Raw genomic sequence first — 21,458 nt, 5'->3', positions numbered from 1 at the left:
ATTCAGACACAGGTCATCTCCATGGAAAGCCTGGAGATGTGCAGATGCTCAGCAAAAACTGAAAACTCACAGCTTAGACTGCAAGACTTATTTGCAGTCATAACTGCTGTTATGAGATGAAAATAAGTGGATATGGTCAAAATGTTTTTATTCTTCTCATATGATGCAATTTAGAGTCAAGAGTATAGGACTCCACAGACAAAACAGCTTTGTTTGCAGAGGGTAAAAGCAAGATTTGGGCACTATTTCCACCCTGCTCAAGTTTATACTGAAATTGATATCTTTTCTTCTCTTTTTATATACAGACAGGTAGCGTTCTGACTACAATCATACTTCAAAGCATTGTGTAGTTGGATTTTAACATGAAGGTTGGGTGACAGTCCTTATACTGAATCCAAGGCTCCTGAGTTTTATGGCCTATAAAATCTCTGTATTTTCTGTTTTAAGTTGGAGGCATTTACTGTCTAAGAATTCCAGATGTGGCTTTAAAGCAGTGTTTTCTAGTTTTCAGTGCAATTGCCTTCTCTCAACTTCAAAATCACATCAAGATGAGGTTTCTAGGGCAAACAGCTCTGGAAATGTTGAAGGCATAATCCTGGCTCATGCACATATATACCATTCCATAAATACGAAAACAAGTGATTTTAATAAAGACTAAATAATGAAAAGGGATGCAGGTAAAAACATCCTAATACCACAAGAGCAGACACAGAGCTTGGTGGAGACATAGAAAACTCTTCAGCAGATACTTCAAAAGCCTAGCAGAAATCCAGCTACATTCATAATCAATTTTTTTTGTGAATAGAGAAAGCAAATTTAAAAGAGGCACTGCTGTTCCAGCCCTCAGGCTTTCTTCAGGGTAAAATGACACAACTGAGCAGAAACCTCAGTACAGTAATTCCTTTAAATACCATGTTTACCTGACATCCATTTAGCTGATGGCAAGGAGCTCTCATAGCAAACAAACTGGCCACTGAAGGCTTTAGATTTGCCCTTGGCAATCTAACTTCTCAGCTCTGTATTGTTTAAAAGTCTCAACATGGAAAAGGAAAAAAAGGAAACTAGTGTGACTTTCTTCTCTAACGGCATCTAAACCAGGAGTTTTGGTGAACAAGTTTCAAGACCAGTTCATAAGGAACAACAAAATACTAATTTTCAGCCATCAGTTGCTTTCGTTCTAGCATTTAATTCTGCTGGCTCTCTCCAGGCTGAAGACCTTGTTATTTTATGGGTAATGGTGAAAGATTCTTTGTTAAGTTTGAGGAGTAGAATACTATTCATACACATTTCTTACTAGTGTTCAAGCACCACAGTAAATCCTGTTCCAATAGATGGATAAACAGACATGCGTGCAAACTTTAATGAAGGTCCCATTTCTATCTTATTTTTTCCTGTGGATTCTCCTACATTAAGCAAAGAGATAATTTTCTTTGTATTTGGAGATGGTGCCATAGATGCAGCAAACTTACCTTCTAACTCACAGAGAAGCAAAGATGACAGCTTTTTTGTGTTCCTACAGTGCATAGCACAAAAGCTTAAAGGTTCATGACAAGTGATGCCACATGTGTAAATACCGAAAGTAACATACTTCACACAATTGTTTTGAAGCTGTCAGCATTTACAGGGCAAGGGAGTGATACATTGATTAGCACCTGTCAGAAAGTGAAAAGGATCTGGACTGCTATTAGTATGTGGTCAGGATGCTCAAAATAACAGTTATTCTTTCTGTAGCATGGAAACACAGTAAGTTTAAGCTTCTATGTGAGTCATCCATGGAACTTTTTGGAATTAAGGAGATATGAAATGCAAGGGAGGTCCAAACTCAAGCTGGCTACAGAGCTCATGGTAGCCCTGTTCTGTTTCACCACCACCACCTCCACACCAAGACATTCACTCATTTCCCTCCCTCTCCTGACTTCTACAGATTTTTTTTCCAGTTCAGTAACTCCAAAATGCAGAAAAAATAGGTCAAACCTGACCTAGTCCACATTTTCCATTTCACATCTCTGATGCATTATTGTTGTTAGCATTCAGATCTCCTACTGAAAAAAAAATCAGACAAAAGTCAGCATCTTCATCATTCATCTACTATTTTTGCAACACAACTTGTAGATCTTACTTGAAAAGTTACCCTAAATATTCACGTTAGTCCCAAACAGGCATATGGGAGTTCACACAGGAAAATGGAATTCTTGGCCACGAGGCTTTTAAAAAAAAAGCCAAGATATTTGTAAAGAGCCTCATGGGTAATGCAGGAAACAAAGTAATCTGGAATTAATCATTTGAACTAAGAGACATAGTAATTTTGTACCATTTATTTAACCCCAAGAAACAGGGCTTGGTAATGCCTGCCTATTCTGTTAATCTTTTTATTCTAGAAACATGGGTCTCCATTGTCCTTTTATCAGTGATATGGATCAAAGGTGTTATTATTTTCATATATCACCTGCCCAATATATCAGAATGATCAGCTAGAAGTGAAAAAATCATCCTGAGACCACACAAAAAGCACAGGATAATAGCCATAAATTATCCTGTGCAAAAGCAGCAGGTAATAAACAATTTATAAGGTAGATCAATGTAGAGGCAGAAGGTGGGAGGCAGAGGGAACTTTTTTTTACATTTTTCATCTCAATGAGCACAATGAACACATTTTTCACACAATGAACACTCCTCTTGATTGTTAAAGGAAAATGACCTTTAGAAAAAGGGACATACTTGGAAGTTTGATATTGCTGTTCTTCATAAGAAAAGAACACATCTATATAACTTAGATTCATGAATCATGGACATATCAGTATTTTTCAAGTAAAAAAACCAGTTCGTTTAGGAACTGAAGAAATGAAACTAGAGGTTTTATTTTCCCAGCTGGGAAGTTAAGTCCTGCATGTTGTCATATCCATCACATGATTCAAGAGTATTATTACTTTTGTATGGCATGTTCCTGAGGTCGTTGTTCTTCGGTGACAGAGCAGGTGTGGGAAGACAAGTGTTGGGTTACCTCATTAGTTACCATTACCTAATTAGTCCTGTTGCTGCCTTCCAGAAGACATCCAACTGTTGTATCAGAAGAGCCTCAAATACCATAGCATCCTTAATGAAGTTGAACTAATTGTTAGTTCAGCAACTGACAGCACTATCCACTGAGACAGGCAGAGAAAAGCATGTGAGCGAGAGAGAGAGACTCGCAAAAGAATAATTTCTGGGGTAGCCCTTTCCTGTAAGTACTGCTTCCTTAAATAATGCAACTGCAAATGAGGAAAAATCTGAACTCTACAACAGTGAAAACTCATATGCTACAGGAAAAAACAATGAAAACTCATATGATACAGGAAAATGCTGTTGCATAGAGCAAGCCCTGCCCACAAATTGACCAAATGCTCCTGTTCTTAATCAGCTTTATGCTGGGAATGCCATCGTTGCTGACTTTAAGTGGGAATAAGCCTGAAAGCTTCTTTAAGACGCAGCCTTGCAAGTAATGCTTTCCAGGAGCACTATAATAGGGCCACAGCATCAAACCAAGCTACGTATGATAACTAGATCCACTTGTTATCACTATATTAATTTGCTTGAAGGCATTCCTGCTTCTGAATTAACTTTACAGGATGATTCACATTCATGCTCACCGTTCCCATTTATTTTCTGGACTTCATATAGCACACATAGTATTTTTAAAACATCAACTTCTGCAGACTTTCACCTGTGTTTGCTATTCTGCCAAAATGCTTTTACTATCTTTCGTCACAGCTGGCAGAAGAATCAAACCTGACAGCAAAGAGTCCAAGTTCCAACCTACAACAGCAAATCCCATTTTAGCAGCCAATAAGTCTTGCTAGCCTTCATAGTTGAACTTCCAAGTTTTGCATGAACAGCTGCACACAGATGAACTGACTCCTTCCTCTTTGCACATCCTACATATTGATACAATCCAAAAACAAAGCCAACTTTGAAGAAAATCGGTTGAGCCATTCTGGAAAAACAAGCTCTATACTACAAAAACACAGTCACAAGTAGTAGTTGTGGTTCACTAATAAACATGCCTCTTGTCTTTACCCAATTCTGCCTTCTTATCAGAGGTAAGAATCCCATTAAGAGACACTTTTTACATCTCTTCAAAGAGACAGAAGAGGAAAAGAGAAGGAAGTAATTCTAAAAGCATTTGTCTTACATAACACTGTGGACAAGTAAGCAAAGACTGCAAGTAGCATTTGTCCCATTCATTACATGTCCTCTCACCACAACCTTCCCCCTGTCCAAAAAATGCTTCATCCAGTACCAGTAGCAGGCCAGTATCAACATTCTAAGAAAAACTTCGAGCTGGTTCCTTCTACATACTCTCTTTTACAACAGCAAAGTAAGTTCCTGTAAGAGTGATATGAGACAGTTTCTAGCTAGCAGGCTAAGAGGGATTATGACTGTTCCACTGGTTACCTGCAAATGTTGGAAAAGATCTCAACAGGTCAGTGTTAACTTAATATTTCTGCTGTTTTAGTTTACATTTCTATGTTTTCCTTTAGCAGTTAATGTTTCACATACTTAATTAACCAACTTCAGGATTTTTGAAGAATCCCTGAAGAACAACATAAGCTCTGTCTTTCAAGCAAGCAAAGCTGAACCAAGAGAAGAGCATTACTCTTTGCAGACCTTGAAAAACAGCCAGAAAATTAACCTCAGGACTAAGCATTTGTACCACAGGAAATGCCAAGATCGAAAGATTTGTTTTATTTTTCTTGCAATTATAAAACATAAGTTCAAGGTTGGTCTGTCATACTTTTTTGAAGTTGTAGTAGACTGAACAAATATAACTGAAACCAAAAACTTGCAAGTTCTACCAAATGAAATAAAACATTCCCTAGTGACACCTATGGCAATAAGCACAACAGTTCAAAGTGAAAACTAGATATTTTTTATCATTCATTACTTGGCCGTCTTCACAGGTCCACAGCAGAACAGAATCACCAGACAACTCAATTCCAAAACTAAACAAAGAAAGCAAAAAGTTTAATTATGCTACATTTTTAAATCTGCATTTTGATTACATGTAGTGAGAAATTAATGTTAAAAGCTTCTGGAGATGATGACAAGATAAAGATGAGGATGCTTTTACAGGTATTTTAAAACTTATTTACTTTTTCAATTTATAGATAATCTAGCCATAGTTAAAGATCTAACCATTACATTTTCTCCTACAAACTAATAAAATCAAACATTACATAGCAGTTTAAATAACATATGAAAAAAGCTGTATCTATTTAACAGCTGCAGAACTCATAGGACAGAGGCAGTAAAATATAAAAAAAAAAAAAAAAAAAAGACAAGAGTTAAAAATCCTACTGCAAGAATATTAACTGTAATAAAAGAGCAAACATTAAACCCAGCAGCTAGTTAGGTGCCAGGACATAATAGAACCCATAAGGACAGGCAAAGAATGATGCTAAGTTAGGAAAAAAGAGTCTGTTTTCAGAGAACTTCCTGACAGACGCCACAACAAAGCAACATGAACGGTGACTGTGTGGTCCCTTTCTCGTAAATAAATCAGGCATCTAAGGTTGATCTGCAGTTAATAAGAGGCCTAAGCCTTCTCCAGAGATTTGTAGTATTCTGTCAGCACAGTCCAAGCCTTAGGAGCCATGAAGCCTTCCGGTGGGTTTTGTCCTTCTCGAGCCAGCTTGCGCATGCGGGTCCCCGATATAAAGTCAAAGTCTTCATGGCTGAGAAAGTAGAAGTGAGGGTAAGGAGGGAGAGGAGAGAGGGGAGGAGGGAGAGATAAAAAGAACACATTTTAAAAGCAGGCAAAAGTTGCTCATATTCTTTCTGCTTTCTTGATACTTTAAATTTCTTCTTAGGAGTATAATGGTGCATAGCAACCATCACTACCAGACATTGGCCAGCAATGCCAGTAAATCTCAAGAATATACACCCTCTACATTATTCAGCTTAGGTAACTCCTGAAGTTTAGCAGCACAGTGCAACAGATGTCCTGTGGACCAAACTGAGTTTGTACTTCCATCTAGCCTGGCTTGCTCTCTATGAGGAAATGGGGAACTGCTGTTGAGAAAGAACTATCTCCTCCACCTCCAGTCTCAGCCTTCTGCCAAGCAACAGCAGCCATCCTATTTTGCACTTCACACTGCCATAGCACTAGACCAGCCTTATGCGCTGGTTGAAGAAGGTCATTTCAGTGTCACTAGAGAACATGAAAAAACAACACTTCACACAATCTGAGTGAAGGACAAGGTTCAGAACAGAAAAAGTAAAAGCCTCAGAATTCAGAGGCAAGCTCCGCAGCTGGGCCATTACAAGCCAGCGAACATGCATACACATATATATGCATACCAGTAACATAGCATAAAAAGTTCCAAATAAAGAAAGAAGCAGGAAAATAGTAAAAAATACATTCCCCTAAAGATGTTTTTCCCTAAAAAACAAAATTCAATTAGACAAATGCACAAATGAACCCAGATAAGGATTGCCTACCATTGTTGACATGACAATCTAAATTAATATTAACTTCTCATATATGTGGTCATAAGCAGCAAAAGCTCTCCTCACAGGACTGAAACAATAAAAGCAAGACAAGAATGCCAGCATTCTACCAAATACTCTAAAGCAAAAACTATTTATTCTTAAATTAAATATGCCGTTTCACCTGTGCCTTTTCTCAATCTGCAACACGTATGCATTGCTCATTCTCTCCTGTTTGAAATAAAAGTCAAGCATTGATCTCAGATGCACAAGCCTTAGAAATAAGAGCCAAGTCTGTGCACCAGAGGGCAGAACTTGACTTTAAGTGCTGAGCTATGCTCAGTAGGGTATGGAAGTTAGCAAGACGTAGAAAGCATTCCATAGTTCCCTTTCACAAAATCTCTAGCTCCATAACTTTTTTATTTGGATTCTATACTATTACACAACAGCACTAGCACACATGCTCTTTTCTTACTGCCCTCAATTCAGGACTGTGGATTCCTGAAGTGTCACAACAAAGTAAAAAAGCTACTGTGGTTCAATTCTGCAAAAATATAAATCACAAAAATGAAAACCTAAAGTCAATGTAAGTCAATGGGAGAAAAAGCTATGTCACTGCTACTAATAACACCTGAAAAAGGTGTTCCTTGACAGAGAGATGGCAACTGCTTACTAACACTGCTTGAAGGTAACTCGGGGTCTTTGCAAAGACCTGTGTCTGTAAAATATACATGGGCAAGAGATAAGCCCGGTTAATTCCAGCAAAAAAAATCTATGTCTCCATGTGATCAGGAAAAGAAAAGTAAAGCAAGAGCTATAAAGTTTATCCATGTACGGTTTTCTCCACAGTGTGGTAGGAATACGAAAGTTCAAGAATTTAAAAAAAGTTAGCTGCTTTAAAATCCCCTCTCCTCATCCTTGCCTGTTAAGTTTACAGTAAAGCACTCAACTTCCTCCCTTGTCCCACAAGTGGAAAAAAGGTATTAAGACAATAAGTTTAGATGTGTCACATAACTTTGCTTCATTAAGACCTCCAATTCCTTTAGCTTGTTATCCCTGAAAAGCAGCTCTAGGAATCAGAAATATCAAGAGAGAAACATGACAAAAGCTAAGGAGATCTACAGAAAATATAAGAAAAGGAATGAAAAACATGAGCGAGGATCATTCAAGAAACATACTACATTCACCATCTCATAACATTTCTAGAAATGTTTCAACTATACTATTAAAAAGTGCAAAAGTACTAATGATGACCTCTCATTCATCCCAAACTTCTCTTTTCTCATAGGTTTTTCTTTGGAAAAAAAATTACCTTAGCTAGTAATCACTAAAGTGACTCAAATGAAGCTTTGGCAATATACACTGTATTCCGAAACAACACAGTAATTTTTGCCTTTTTAAAAATTACTGCATTTGCAATTTTATTGTTTTCAGTTTAATCTCCAGTTTCATACCTATAACAGAGTGTTTGAATAACCACTCAATACTCCTTGTCTTTACGAATGGTAAAAATAAAACCTCTTGAATATCAGAATCCAAGATTTCCACTAAGCAGAAATACCTTATCATGACTGGCACTGTGGTGTGATGTGAACCACAGGTCTTTTGAAATAAAACAGATCTGCATGAGTAATTGCTTTTGTGGAAAAAGAAACCAGAAAGAAGAGTCAAGTAATCTTGTTCATAGTGAATTTTGAGAATATTAGGAGTTACCCTACGTGAAATGGATTTGAACAGCACATGAGAGTGGAAAACATTTGATCATTAAAGCTGCTATGAAATATAAAGGCCAAAGGCAACCAAATTCCATTCTTAAGTGAGATTTGGAATGACTCTCAATGAAACTTAACCCAAGCCTTTTCTGAGCATGGAATTTAAGCCCCTTTGAAATCCTTAGCTAGTGGCTGCGGGCATTAGCTTTCTTTGAGCCACGTTGTGTGTTAGTAAAAGCTTGTTACATTGATTTGACCTTTTACTACCTATTGAGATTGACTAGAATTGATGTAATGCTTGGTGCCAACACAATTAAAAGTATTCTCCAAAAGAAAGAGGAAAAAAAGAGAAATAAATCCACAATAAAAACTTGTCAACAGAAAACCAGTCTTGAAACATATTTCATTAACACTGGTATTTTGCTCTATGGCAAAGCATCCTAGAACCCCATTACACTCACAGTGTGGAAAAAGCCTTATACACACACACTGTGAAATATCCTTACGTACAGAAGACAGGGCCAGGCAGACAAAAATTATGGAACCTTGCTGTGCTCTCACACATGTAGCAAATAGAGAAAAGGAATATTTTCTTGAACTTCAGATAGTGCCCTCCTTCCAAACACAGAGACATAGAGAGACACCCACAGGTGCACAAGATAATATTTTACATTTAGAAAGAAGAAAATGATTCATTCAAAATAACACAGGAATAAATTTGTGCTGTTAATTAAAATCTAAACTATTCATAGTAACCGAGCATCATACTCAAAGGACACTACAAACAATGCACATAATATTAAGAACTTGTACACCAGTTCATTCATTTTTTCTTTTTTACAAGGACTAATGTTATAATCTGTTAAATGGATTTTCCTTTTTTTTGTGCATTCAGTAGTTATTTTCACTATAATCCTGAAAGTGATCCCCAACAATGACAGCTCCTTGTTACGATCTCAAATACCCAAAGAATATGACACTAATATCTCGAAGCCCTTACAGTTCTTGTGACAAAACAAAGAAGCTATCACCAGTTTTCAAGTGCAAAACAGCGGCATGAAGATTATCTGCGCTCCTACTTAAAACCTCTGACATATCTCTGAGGTGTCAGTACAGTACCTTAGATACATTGACTGAGGAGAATATTTTTCTGCTTCAATAATTATTCCCTGTTGCTTTAATCCAAGTATAAAATATATTACATAATTAATTTTTTACTCGGGGACACTAAAAATCAGTCATAATCTTGGGAATCCTGACCTGTTACGGTATCTTGCGCTGTGCAAAATCCCTTCTTCAATTTCCCTTTCACCCTCTGTGAGGGGCAATGTCTGGCACTTTCAAGGTCTTCAGAAATTACTCTTAAATACAAGACTCATGATAAAAGGACAGATGTCTTTCCCATGCTGAGGACTCCAGAACTGAACACAGAACTCCAGATGAGGCCTCACAAGAGTGGAGTAGAGGGGGAGATCCTCCTCCCTCGACCTGTTGGTCCCACTTCTTTTAATGCATCCCAGGATACAGTTGGCTTTCTGGGCTGCAAGCGCACTTTGCCAGTCCATGCTGAGCCTCTCATTCATCAACACCTCCAAGTCTTCAGGGCTACTCTCAATCCATTCTCTGCCCAGCCTATATTTGTGCTTGGGATTGCCCATGTGCAGCACCTTGTACTTGGCCTTGTTGAACTTCATGAGCCCACCTCTTAAGGCTGTCCAGGTCCCTCTGAATGGCATCCCTTCTCTCCAGCGTGTTGACCGCACCACACAGCTTAGTGTCATCAGTAAACTTGCTGAGGATGCTCTCATCACCACTGTCCATGTCTGCAACAAAGATGTTAAACAACACCAGTCCCAATACCAACGCCTACAGAATGCCACTCATCACTAGTCTCCACTTGGACACTGAGCCATTGATCACTACTCTTTGAGGGTGACCATCCAGCCAATTCCTTATCCAACCAGTGGTCCATGTTCAAATCCATGTGTCTTCAATTTAGAGAAAAGAATGTCATGCAGGAAAGTGTCAAATGCTTTGCACAAGTCTAGTCAGATGATGTCAGTTACTCTTCCTTTACCCACCAATACTGTAAGCCCATCATAGAAGGCCACCAAATTTGTCAGGCACAATTTTCCCTTAGTGAAGCCATGTTGGCTGTCACCAATCACCTCCTTATTTTCCATGTGCCCTAAAGGAGTTTTCAGGAGGATCTGCTCTGCGATCTTGCCAGGCACTGGCAAGAGACTGACCAGCCTCTAGTTCCCCAGGTCTTGCTTTTTTCCTTCTTTAAAAATGGGGATTATGTTTCCCTTTTTCCAGTCAGTGGGAACTTCATGAGACTGCCATGACTTTTCAAATATGATGCATAGTGGTTTAGCAACTTCATTCACCAATTCCCTCAGGACCCATGGACTTGATGCCTTTAAATTGGAGGAGGGAAGACTTAGATTAGACATTAGGAAGAAATGCTTCATGATCAGGGTGGTGAGGCACTGGCACAGGTTGCCCAGGGAAGCTGTGGCTGTCCCATCCGTGGAGGTGTTCAAGGCCAGGCTGGATGGGGCCATGGGCTGCCTGGTCTGGTGGGAAGCGTCACTGCCCAAGCCAAGGGGCTTGGAACTGGATGATCTTTAAGGTCATTTCCAACCCAAAACATTCTATGATTCTGACTTGTGCACCTTCAGGTTCCTTAGATGGTTTCACACCTGATCTCCTACAGTGAAAGGTTCTTCATTCTCCTAGTCCCTGCCTTTGCCGTCTGTAACTTGGGCAGTGTGTCTTTAGCCCTTGCCAGTGAAGATTGAGTAAAAAAATTGTATACTAATGTTAACTGAGAAACCATATTTAACATAGCTAAAAGTAAGGAGGACAGTCAAGTGTGCTTATCTAAGTATCACTTTAAAAATCAGGTATCACAACAAACAAATTTGGGAACAGCATGTACTTAGTTGGAACACCTGTCCTGTAAGTAAGTATAACTTTATAGCATTAAAGCAGTCATGACAATCACACTGAAGGTCCTGGGAATAAACTACATAATGTTAAAATCTCTCCTATTCACAGACACCCATGCTTCATTCACATTTTACAGAAAGCATGAACAGTCTGCTCCAGTAACCTTGCTTATGGGTTCCTTTTAGCCAAAACGATCTCACTGGTTTTTTTTCAGAAAAGAAAAAAAAAACAAAATACATTTTTCCAGACACTGCTGTGGTTTTTTTAATTGCCAGACTAATTTCCTTTCTTAATTGAGTTTTTTCTCAGCAGCAGTCTGTGGCTGCATTTTATAGGACTGCTCTTCTATAAAGAATTGGGAATCTCTGCTCACCCAAACAACTACTATTATTAAGCCACGATCCCAAATTACACTTGTCTGTGGTAACTGTTTGAGAGGCCTTTTTGGCTGGAGAAGCACACTAACTGTTTTTCAGCATCAAGTAGGGATTTTTTTCATGGGTGATGTTGTTTCTTCTCAACTGCTTTCTTCTTTGGTTGTTATTTTTCTTTACACTTCAGTTGAATGGTGGTTCACAGATCAGACATTTGTTTGAATTTTTTCCATTATAACTAAAATTATTGCTATAAACTTTTCCAAAACATGTTTGGACATATTCAATTATTGATCCAAAATTCTATGAAACCTAAAAGGGTAAAAAAAGGACCGTAATTCATGCAATATTCATATTAGTTGCTATAAGTTACTATAAGTATTATTTCTTCAGAATTCTATGCAAGTGGAAATGCTCAGACTTCCTACAGGAACTTGTATTAGGCTTGCTATCTGACTTAAGCAACAGTAAAAAGTGAATTTTTTCTTTGTTATCCTCATTTTGACCAAAGGGAAAATAAAATTAAGTTAGCTCTACCTGTGCTGCTGTACATTATTTCAAAAGCATTCCTCAAATCCCTGTCCTAAATCTTAGTTTTAGACACATCTTTTTCAAAAATACATTTTAAAGCTGTGATTCCATAAGATGCTAAACCTAGCTCTAAGATGTGCAAGAAACAACTTAAAAATTGTGATGCCTTCATGGGGTAAATATAAACACAGTTTCAAGTCACTGGTTGTTCACAGGTCTCAATATTTTAAAGAGTAACTTTAGTCAAACAATTTATACAAATTAAATTTTGTGCACCACTTTGGAACTACAGTTGCTGTGCAGCTGGTACAAAGGTTTTTACATCAGTCTTCTCTTACCCTCTTCCTCACGCACAATGATCCATGATTATCCTTGCATACAACCAGGACACCCCTGCCTTGCCTTACAAAGAGAAGTACATGTAGATATTTGTCAGGCATCCTTCTGGCAGCTGGATCAAGATTTTGGTAACCTCTCGTCATTAGCCAAAGATTCATCCCTTACTGTCTCCATGGCTTGGAATTGCCTTCAGAAGCAGAAAGATAATTCACTACTATCAGGAAAGACCCCAACTGCAATAACCTCTGCACGTCTTTGCTGTCAAGCCAGGTATATGTTCAACTCCACGAAATGAGAGAGACACACAAGACAGCAGATGGTGTCCATCATGGCTTTGCACAAGCACCCTCCCAGATAGAGGAGTCTAGGAGGCCCGAAAGAATAGAAGAGATGACCACTCATGGAAAGAATAACTACTTCAGCAGCTAAGACACACAGCTTGGCGATAGCTCAGTCCAAGGGAAACCCCCTTGCCATAACCTTTCACTAGCAATATAAATTCTTGAACTGTCTGTCAAGTCACCAACCCTCAAAGAACTGAGAAAGGTGCAACAGAAATCAAGTTGCCCATTTCCAAAACGAGTCAGAGCAATGCTTCTATGCATACAATCCTCTTTCACATATTTTCATGCCATGTTTTTTACCAGGCAAGTGGTGAGCTCAGGAAAGACTTCCACAAACATCATTACTTTACACCCAAGGGTCTTCCACCTGTCTCTCGTATTTCCAGACAATCCTCTGTTCCCTGCCCTCCGCCATACAGAGTCAAACACCACATGGTCCCAGAGCCTGTCACATTTTTTGGTGTTACACAAACCATCTTGAGATGCAGTCAATTGCACCCATCCAAGCTCAAACTATGCCTAGAGCCTACCCACAGTGTTTCGTCTGTGGAACAAAGGCTCTCTCTTCAGGGAGTTTGCATGTGTCTGCATTGCCATCTAGAGGATTGATGCAACACTCCAGTCCACCTTCTAGTTTACAAACAGTATCGAGGGAAGGACCAGACAAACGGTGTTACATTCTGACAGTAGCAAGACAAAACTGCACACTAATAGCAGCATGGTCTATTTTCCATGTGATCTAAATCAGATATATCCTGCTAAGAGTATAGAATTAATGATGACAGAATCAATATTCTCCTACAAAGATTTTCTGTTTCTTGTAATGGGAATTCTGGTCTCTCACATTGCCACTCCCCTTTTATTACAAATTATTAGGAAGTGTCAGACCAGTATAACTATTTTACTTTAATCTTTGTGTAGTTATCTTCTAAAACTCGCTGAATTACTTGGACAACAGGACAAATACTCATAGTATCTACTACAACAGCCTTTTGAACCTTATGTTGAAATATAGACAAATTTGCATAAAACCATCAATATTTACATCACTATCTAGTTACTGTGTACAGCAATAAGGAGTTCTAGATGCATCTCAGATAATGAAAGGCACAAAAGTGGTGAAGCATTCAACAGCTAGCTAAGAGGCAAAAAGTTCAGGAAAATATTTTAATGTCACATACACTAGGAGTACCCTTCCCTCTCATTTTATTTCTCCTAATGAAAATACCGTATGTGTCAGAGCATAAGTCTGATCTGTTGCTACTGTCCACAGCTTCACTTGAGATAAAAAAACACCGTGGCAATGCCATCCAAGGGGAAGTTTCACAGCCCTAAGGAGAATCCTACACTGTAGTGCTGCATATATGGAAGGGAGGAGGAAGGAAGAACAACATCAGCAAACCACAACAGCTAAATAAGCCTCCCTGGTTAAATTCAATTTTAAAACATCTGCAATATAGAAAATCATGAAATTTTTGAACACATATGGATGTCCTAGAGTAATACACAGTGAAACTATTTTAATCTTTGTCAGGTTTCAACAGATTAGCCTTTATCATGCTACTTATGAATTCCGAATAAGAGAACATACCATAAAATTATATTTAGTTATGTAAAAGACAATAACACTTTGCTGCTTTTAAAAATAACAGCAGACTAATACGGGTGCTTGGAATTTACTGCTGAAATATAAAATGGTTACATAACCTACAATCAAGCTTAAGCCTATCTAATAATAAACATAAGTCATGGAAAGAAAGCCACAAGCTGCAGAATAAAACTTGTTGGTTGATTGCCACAAGACACAGTGACATCCTTGGAGACTTTCCTACTCAGGAGTAACTGTAGCATAAGAACCTGAAGAACAGGAGATAAGACATTGGTTCAATTTTACAGATCAATCCATTCCATGCAGATTTCATACTTTCAGAGATAAACTGCATGGTACAGACACATTCCTTCAGTTAGAAGCAGTAGGGAATAGTGAGAATATAAATAATACAATTATTTTTAGAAAAATCATTTTCCTTGACAGTTTGTATTTCAGTACGAATTTCAGCTGCAGTTTGATGTAGAATAAATGCACAGTTCAGTTATCTGGATAAAGAGGCCTGAACTAAAATGACAAGTCATCTTCCCAGTCCCACTCATTGGCACCACAGCAACATATACAGTGAGTTTTGGACTCCGCTACGCTACACAAGTGAAAAATAATATTGGAACATGCAGAAGACAAAATTACTTGTCCTGTAACTGGATCAAAAAAAACCCCAAAAACCAAAGAGCTGAAAACCCAAGCACACACAGTGGACTTAGGGCATCATTTTGCATTATTGTTAGGCAGAACGAATAGCTACTTTTCACCCTCTTTTGTCCACTACCTTCTCCCTGCTGCACTCTCTCATTGTTTCTCTTTCATCCTATCTGATGCATACCTGACACCTGAGAAGCATATTTAGAAAAACAAACCAGCAGAAAGCTAATATTTCTATTATAATAAGTAGTATATTTTTTTCTGTGGATTTAGCAATTAGTGTCAACATGTTTCAGAATTAGAGAAACTCCCAATATCTAGGAGGAAAAGCGCAGCTTCCAGTGGCAGGCATAGTTGGATTGGGTTAGTTGTGCTGTGAAACCACACTCAAATCATGCTGAAGTCAAGTTGTCTTTGTAATATAAAACCAGATATAAAACACTGCCATCTTTGAGCAATATGAATTTAGTTAAAAATATTTTTTTTAGGGGGTGATGTAAAAGGCTATTGCTCAAAAAGTATTAACACAAAAATACAACTTACTGATCAGAGTCATAATAATCCATGCACTTCTTTTTCTTATTATAAGCTGCAACTCTGAAGGGTACAATTTCCAGTGCTCGGAGGCCTGGAGCCATTGTCAACACTTTGGCACCATGGGTTGGTTCATACAGATCTTTCCCAGTGTCAGGGTGCGGCACTCCTGCTGGATCTCGCCCTACAATGTAGAAGTTGGCTCCTGCAACCATCCGTGATCTACAGTGCCACTGAACCTAGAACAGAGACAGGGAAAAATGTTTTTTACAGAAGAAATACGACCCTTAAAATGTGCATGCATTGAATAGTTACCATATTTTTGCTAATCAGAAATTGTTTTCACTATGGAGCCACAACAAAACGAAGAAGCAATTATGTGAATCACCAAACTTACAACACTGCCCTGTTTCATTTGCACATTAGGATACTTTAAAAGTTACTTTAGCGCAGTGTTTGGAACAGTACAATCAGCACAACAAAGACAAACATCTCATCAGAAGAAGGATAAGATAGGCTACTTCAACATAGTGTTCATGAGTGATCTAATCAACCTATCCACACATGCAAAAAGAAAAATTACTCATGCTCAGCATTTTCACCTGGTGCATGCATCAAGATTGTTGTCCAAGGACGGACTTTAACACTTAGTCTTTGTCAATATTAAGACCCAAAGGACATAGAAACTAGGTACATACTACACATGAATGCTTGGAATAGGCTTTCAGAGCACTCAGACTACTTGTTTATAGCAAAAGCTTCCGACATGAAAATTGATAAAGCAAATCCAGCTTTGGTAAATATTTCCTCACTTTTCACTCATAATTTCTAAATAACTTGATTCTAACACATCTATATGAACTTCGGAGGAACCCATGTCAAAATTAGAAAATTTAGCTTTACCAATATTTAGCTTGGATGCTAGTATTTGAAGTATTGTAAATACTGACAAACAGCTTTCCCGCACTATTTCAGTGCACTTTTTCAAATGAGTGGTTTCATAATTAATGATTTTTACTGTTTTCCTTGTAGCTCAGTAACTACTGAAGCTAAAAACACACACATATATATATACACATACATATGCTTTAAAGCAAATTCCACATACACACTATTCAAGCACCTGCACCTTACAACCAAAGAAATGCTTTCAAATTATTTAGAAATGCATCTCTTACTAAATACAGTTCAAGGATTTTTTTTCCTCCCAGAGACTGATTTCAGTATTTACTGGATTTGAGGCTGTTAGATATGATACACTTAGGACAATTTTTAGACTTTACATTATAGGACTGCTGGTAAGTTTTCTTAATTCATTTTTACATGCAATATTTTCAATAGAAAATTTACCTGTATAGTACAGAAAAAGTAAGATAAGTATTACATTACTTTAGGTAACAAAGTCGCATCACTTCAGGAAATGCCAATCTGTTCTCATACCGAGAGGTACTTCCCTAAAAGAATTGTTATAGCTCTATACAGCTCCCTATCTGCCAAAGGGTAGGCAGAGAAAAAGTTTTTAAAAAACAAAGTATATAACAATAGTTTCTTACATGTGCAACCTCACCTGCACACAAAACTAAAGCGCCTAACCAGGAAAAAAACTAGTGTAAAAATAGCTTCACAATCTGAATGGTAATAAACATCTGTCAAAGCATTGGTCAAGCACTAAAGCAAAAAAAAAAAAGGGGGGAGGCAGGAAGGGAAAACCCCATAAATCACAGGACAAAAGGTACTGCCCACTACCCTTGCCTACTGCAAATCTTACACAACATATAATCAGTGTTTCATATTTTAGCCACTTTGCGTGATATTCTATGTTAAAAAGCTTTAGGCAAGAAGCTCAAAAGTGATTTCTCAAAGCAACAACTAACTCTTAATTCTACTTCAGTTCTATAATTAATCGCTACAGTAACCACTCAGGCAGGAAGTTTTGCAGTCAGTATGGACAGAGTTCCGTAAATCAGTAGTCAGATAATGAAATTAGGAACCGGTCATGAGGGTACCATAATGAGTTTTCATCTTGACCACAGCCAGACGTTACACATAATGATCTCACTGCTATTCAAGCATACAGGGTGCTATGGGAACATCTGGATGCCAGTAATTTTAATATTTATGTTACAAGCACAGAGTGGACCATACAAATCAAATTCCAGCATACCACAGCAGCTAGCAGTATTTTTTCTGAAACTATTCTAGCATAGTTAAGAAATCTAAGTTTCATGTTGTCTTTTGGACAACAGCAAGTAAGAACTCCAACTTCAGTGAATGAAGCTGTTTGACTAAGACAATGTAGAACAAAGTAAACCACATGTTTGATACAAAACTAGTAGCTCTTATCCTGTTTCTACACATCCATACAACTCCAAAAAATATTTACTTTCTTAAGGAGCAGAGCCTATTGCATTTTGATACAGAATTTACCCTTCTAGCATTGATTCTTCTCTTCCAAGGTAATTTCCAGGAATGCTAAAAATATAAAAATGCTAAATTGATGTTTATGAAACATGTCTATTAAAATCTTTACAGACTGGAAGACCACATCCATCCTGTAGACAATGATACTAACAGCTGCTTGTTGTTTTGCAAATCCTTTGTGCTACAGAAACAAATCTGGTACCAATGTCTTTTAAACAATCTATGGAAAATTATTACAGGAAGAATCTCCTTTATTACTTGGCTACAAACCTTACTGTCAGGCTGTGCTCTGAGGTCACTGGGAATGCCATGCAAGTTGGAAGAAAACTCTTATTCTATTCTCAGTAAGAACTGTGGATTTTGTTCCTACTCGTATGCTCATGAATACAAGGCTGAAGTAGAAGATTTCTTCCAATTCTCACAAAAGGTCTATGGGGAACAGTACAAGATTCCCTACAGTAACATACTCACATGCTGCAACTAGATAAGGACTATAGCTTTTTCTCTGGACTGAAAGGCATTGCAGGCTCCATTTAATCAGCCAACTGGCCAGCATAAAATAAGTGACACCTGTCTAATTTAATTCCAATGATGAGATCTCCTGTCTATCAAAAAGCTACCACAGAGTTAACCTCTTGAGCCTAGTCAGAATTTGAACTTTCTGTGATACATGGAGGAGAGACAAGAAGAAAAAAAGATGAAATGGAGAACCAATATCCTCTAAAGGAACTGCCCTCAAATGAGGGCATTTATTCTCTCTGCTGCTTCCCACAAACCTCTAGAGATTCCACCCCAAGACCTGGCTTCTAAATAAAGTGTTGCCAAAGAATTATTTCATACAAAAGCCTTGGAGCAATTCTCTCTGAATAAGGTTTGCCAAAAAATAAAAAAAGCTTTTTTTTTTTTCTTTTTCCTAACTTTTGTACGGCACTCTGACTTAAAAAGTTTTTGCTTTACAGTCATAAAACTTAAGTATCTTAAGATTCAGAATAACTATATGGTGTGTTAACAGATCTTATAATTCCTTTTGAAAGAGACTGTAAGAAAGGAGGAAGGATTAATTCAATATGATACACTTCAAACAGTAAGGAAAAAGCACATAAATCCAATATGGTCTCCCATAACTTCCAGGAAAACCATCCTACATAGAAGTTTCTTCAGAGAAGAATCTTTTGGTTGTTGACAGAGGGAGCATTTACAGTCTGGCTTCCCAAGGAAAATTGGTTTCCACTCTCCATTAAAAAAAAAACACGAAGCACAAACATCAGGCATAGCACGAAATACTTCAGAGCCCTATCAAGGAGGTTTAGTTTTGTTTTAAGCTCTTCATGTATTTACCTCAGTTGGTCCAGCATACATCATGGGGGAAGGGAATATAGCCACCACTGTTGCTTCTGGGTTGAGGATTCCCTCCTCCAGTACTGCAGCGTGCTGCTTCATGCGCCACATGAGAGGAACATCATCCTCCTTTGTCCAGCCTCCAAGTGGATGCAGGAGTAAAACTGGGCGCCGGTAGCCACGTTCCAAAAGCTGCTTATGAGTATCCTGCATTAAAAGAGCATGTCCATTGTGCACTGGGTTGCGTAACTGGAATGCAAAGACAGCATCTATGGAAGAAAAAAAATAGACAAAAGAGAATAGGAAAGTAAGTTATTTTATCAAGAGCTGTACAACTATAGGAGAATCTTCAAATAGTACAATCTTTCCTCTGAACTCTATTAAAAAAAGCATAATAGGTCATTAAAATATTATGATTTATTATAAAATCATTATACTCAATAAGAAAAACTAAAACAACCATACTAAAAATCCCATACATCATCTTCCCTAATTTTTGAGATTTCCACAGAATTCCTCTAGTTTCTCCAACAGCTGTAATCTTCTCCTTGGATTCCTCACTTGCATGAGCACACACTATTAAGTTAAATTCTAAGAGGAAATCAAACTATGATACCTGTCTTAAAGGCTCAACGTATCATCAAGAGAACAAAAGGACATGTTTGCAACAAAATAAGTAAAAGCAGATTTAATGTGCCTCAATAAGTCCCCTTCATTTCCACAGCTTAGTAGAGTTTACGCACAGTAAAAACAAAGTAAGACTGACCGCTATTTCCAAGTATCACAAACCTTTCGACAAAAACCCCTAATACAACCAGGATTCCTCCATTCTGCAAATTAAGATGAACTAAGGCACGCTGCAAGATAGCAAAATTCCCTTAATTGAGAGGTTTCCCAATAAAGAACCAATGAAATCTAGAGAATAAGGGGCTTCAGGTATCAAATATATTTATTTGGGGGCTAGCTAAAACAAAGACTTGTATCTCAGACCTGCAGATCATGGAAATACTGACCACACTGAAAAAAGACAGGAGCTCAGAACCAACTTGGTTTGCATTCTTGATGTTAATCTTTTCCCTCACACTTCGAAGTGCTTAGCAGCTGCCTGCCATTTGCTGCCACAATGAAGGCAGTGTTTGATTTTTCTCTGCTTTACGACGTGACTCAATTTCTTATTTATCTGCCTAACACAACTGCCTTAGTAAGAAAAACAGTTTTGTTCCTTCTGCAATATAAAAATTATGAGCTAACTGCTAGCTCTAACTGTAATACATTGCACTCTACAATGCAAGTCCACTTGCATTACTGTCATAAGCTTTGCTCCCCAGAAGCAGCACATAACAGATGTAAAACCAGAAAAGCATGAAAGCTCAGCAGTCAACCATACCTCTACCGTTTTAGCCAAATCTGGTAACTTTTAAATCACGCTCTACTACATTTTAACATCCTTTTTTCTTGTGTTATTAACACGGCCAATATGCACCGAAATATAAAATTCAGAACCTCAGGCATTACCAGATTCCTCTTTTGTTTAGGCAATCATGGCCTGAGATCATACAAATTAATACTAGTAAAAGGCAAAGGATGCCACCTAAAAGAGCATTCAAAATCCTCATCCCTGAAACAATGCTAGACCCTGTGGTACAGAGGCAGCAGGTGTTTAGATAAATCTTTGCAGGACGAAATAGAAGAAGTAAAAATTACCCACCAGCATTCATTTCCTTGAATTTCTGCCTTAGTTCAGCTGGAGTGAGACGGTATTGATCAAGCCCATCATTCCAATAAATACGATCAAGGACCTGTAGATCTCCACCTACAAGCCAGTTCCCTTGCTCCATAACCATCTAAGAAAAGAAAGGAATATTCTTGTTAGGATTGGTCGTCAGCTTCTCCTGAGCATCCAGAGCATGTCAAAGGGGGCATATCTTTACCAAGGGAAGAGTTTCAGGTTAATTTTGTTTGTCAGTCTTAAGTCAAGCACACTTTTGATACTTTTTTATATTTAAAAAAAAATTAAAAAAAAACAAAAATCACTTGAACTTAGTCTAGACATGTTATACCACGCTGCAAGGGGGATGCACGAATCTTCACTAAGCGTACGTCTTTCTTTCAAAATCAAGGACTTTTTTAATACACAGAAATGCAAGTAGCCAGTATTCTTAACCAACATTGTTAGATGACAAAAAGAGAA

General features: G+C 37.9%; 1 protein-coding gene across 2 annotated transcripts in view; it reads right to left on the bottom strand.

The window, feature by feature from the left end:
- Positions 1-4,699: 4,699 nt before the first annotated feature.
- PAPSS1 (3'-phosphoadenosine 5'-phosphosulfate synthase 1) overlaps positions 4,700-21,458 on the bottom strand; it is a 46,329-nt gene continuing 29,570 nt past the window's right edge. For both annotated transcript variants that reach the window (XM_069855524.1, XM_069855525.1), the window contains exons 9-12: positions 20,976-21,111; positions 19,268-19,536; positions 15,518-15,747; positions 4,700-5,711 (exon numbers count right to left, since the gene is read on the bottom strand). In XM_069855524.1, the coding sequence (XP_069711625.1) occupies positions 5,573-5,711; positions 15,518-15,747; positions 19,268-19,536; positions 20,976-21,111 (774 nt within the window). In that variant the 3' untranslated portion in view covers positions 4,700-5,572. The remainder of the gene's footprint in view (positions 5,712-15,517; positions 15,748-19,267; positions 19,537-20,975; positions 21,112-21,458) is intronic.

The sequence above is a fragment of the Phaenicophaeus curvirostris genome, chromosome 4 (assembly GCF_032191515.1).
Source record: "Phaenicophaeus curvirostris isolate KB17595 chromosome 4, BPBGC_Pcur_1.0, whole genome shotgun sequence".
In the NCBI taxonomy this organism is placed as follows: domain Eukaryota; kingdom Metazoa; phylum Chordata; class Aves; order Cuculiformes; family Cuculidae; genus Phaenicophaeus; species Phaenicophaeus curvirostris.
Note: the sequence above shows the minus strand (reverse complement) of the source record. Positions and strands in the feature narration are given on the sequence as shown.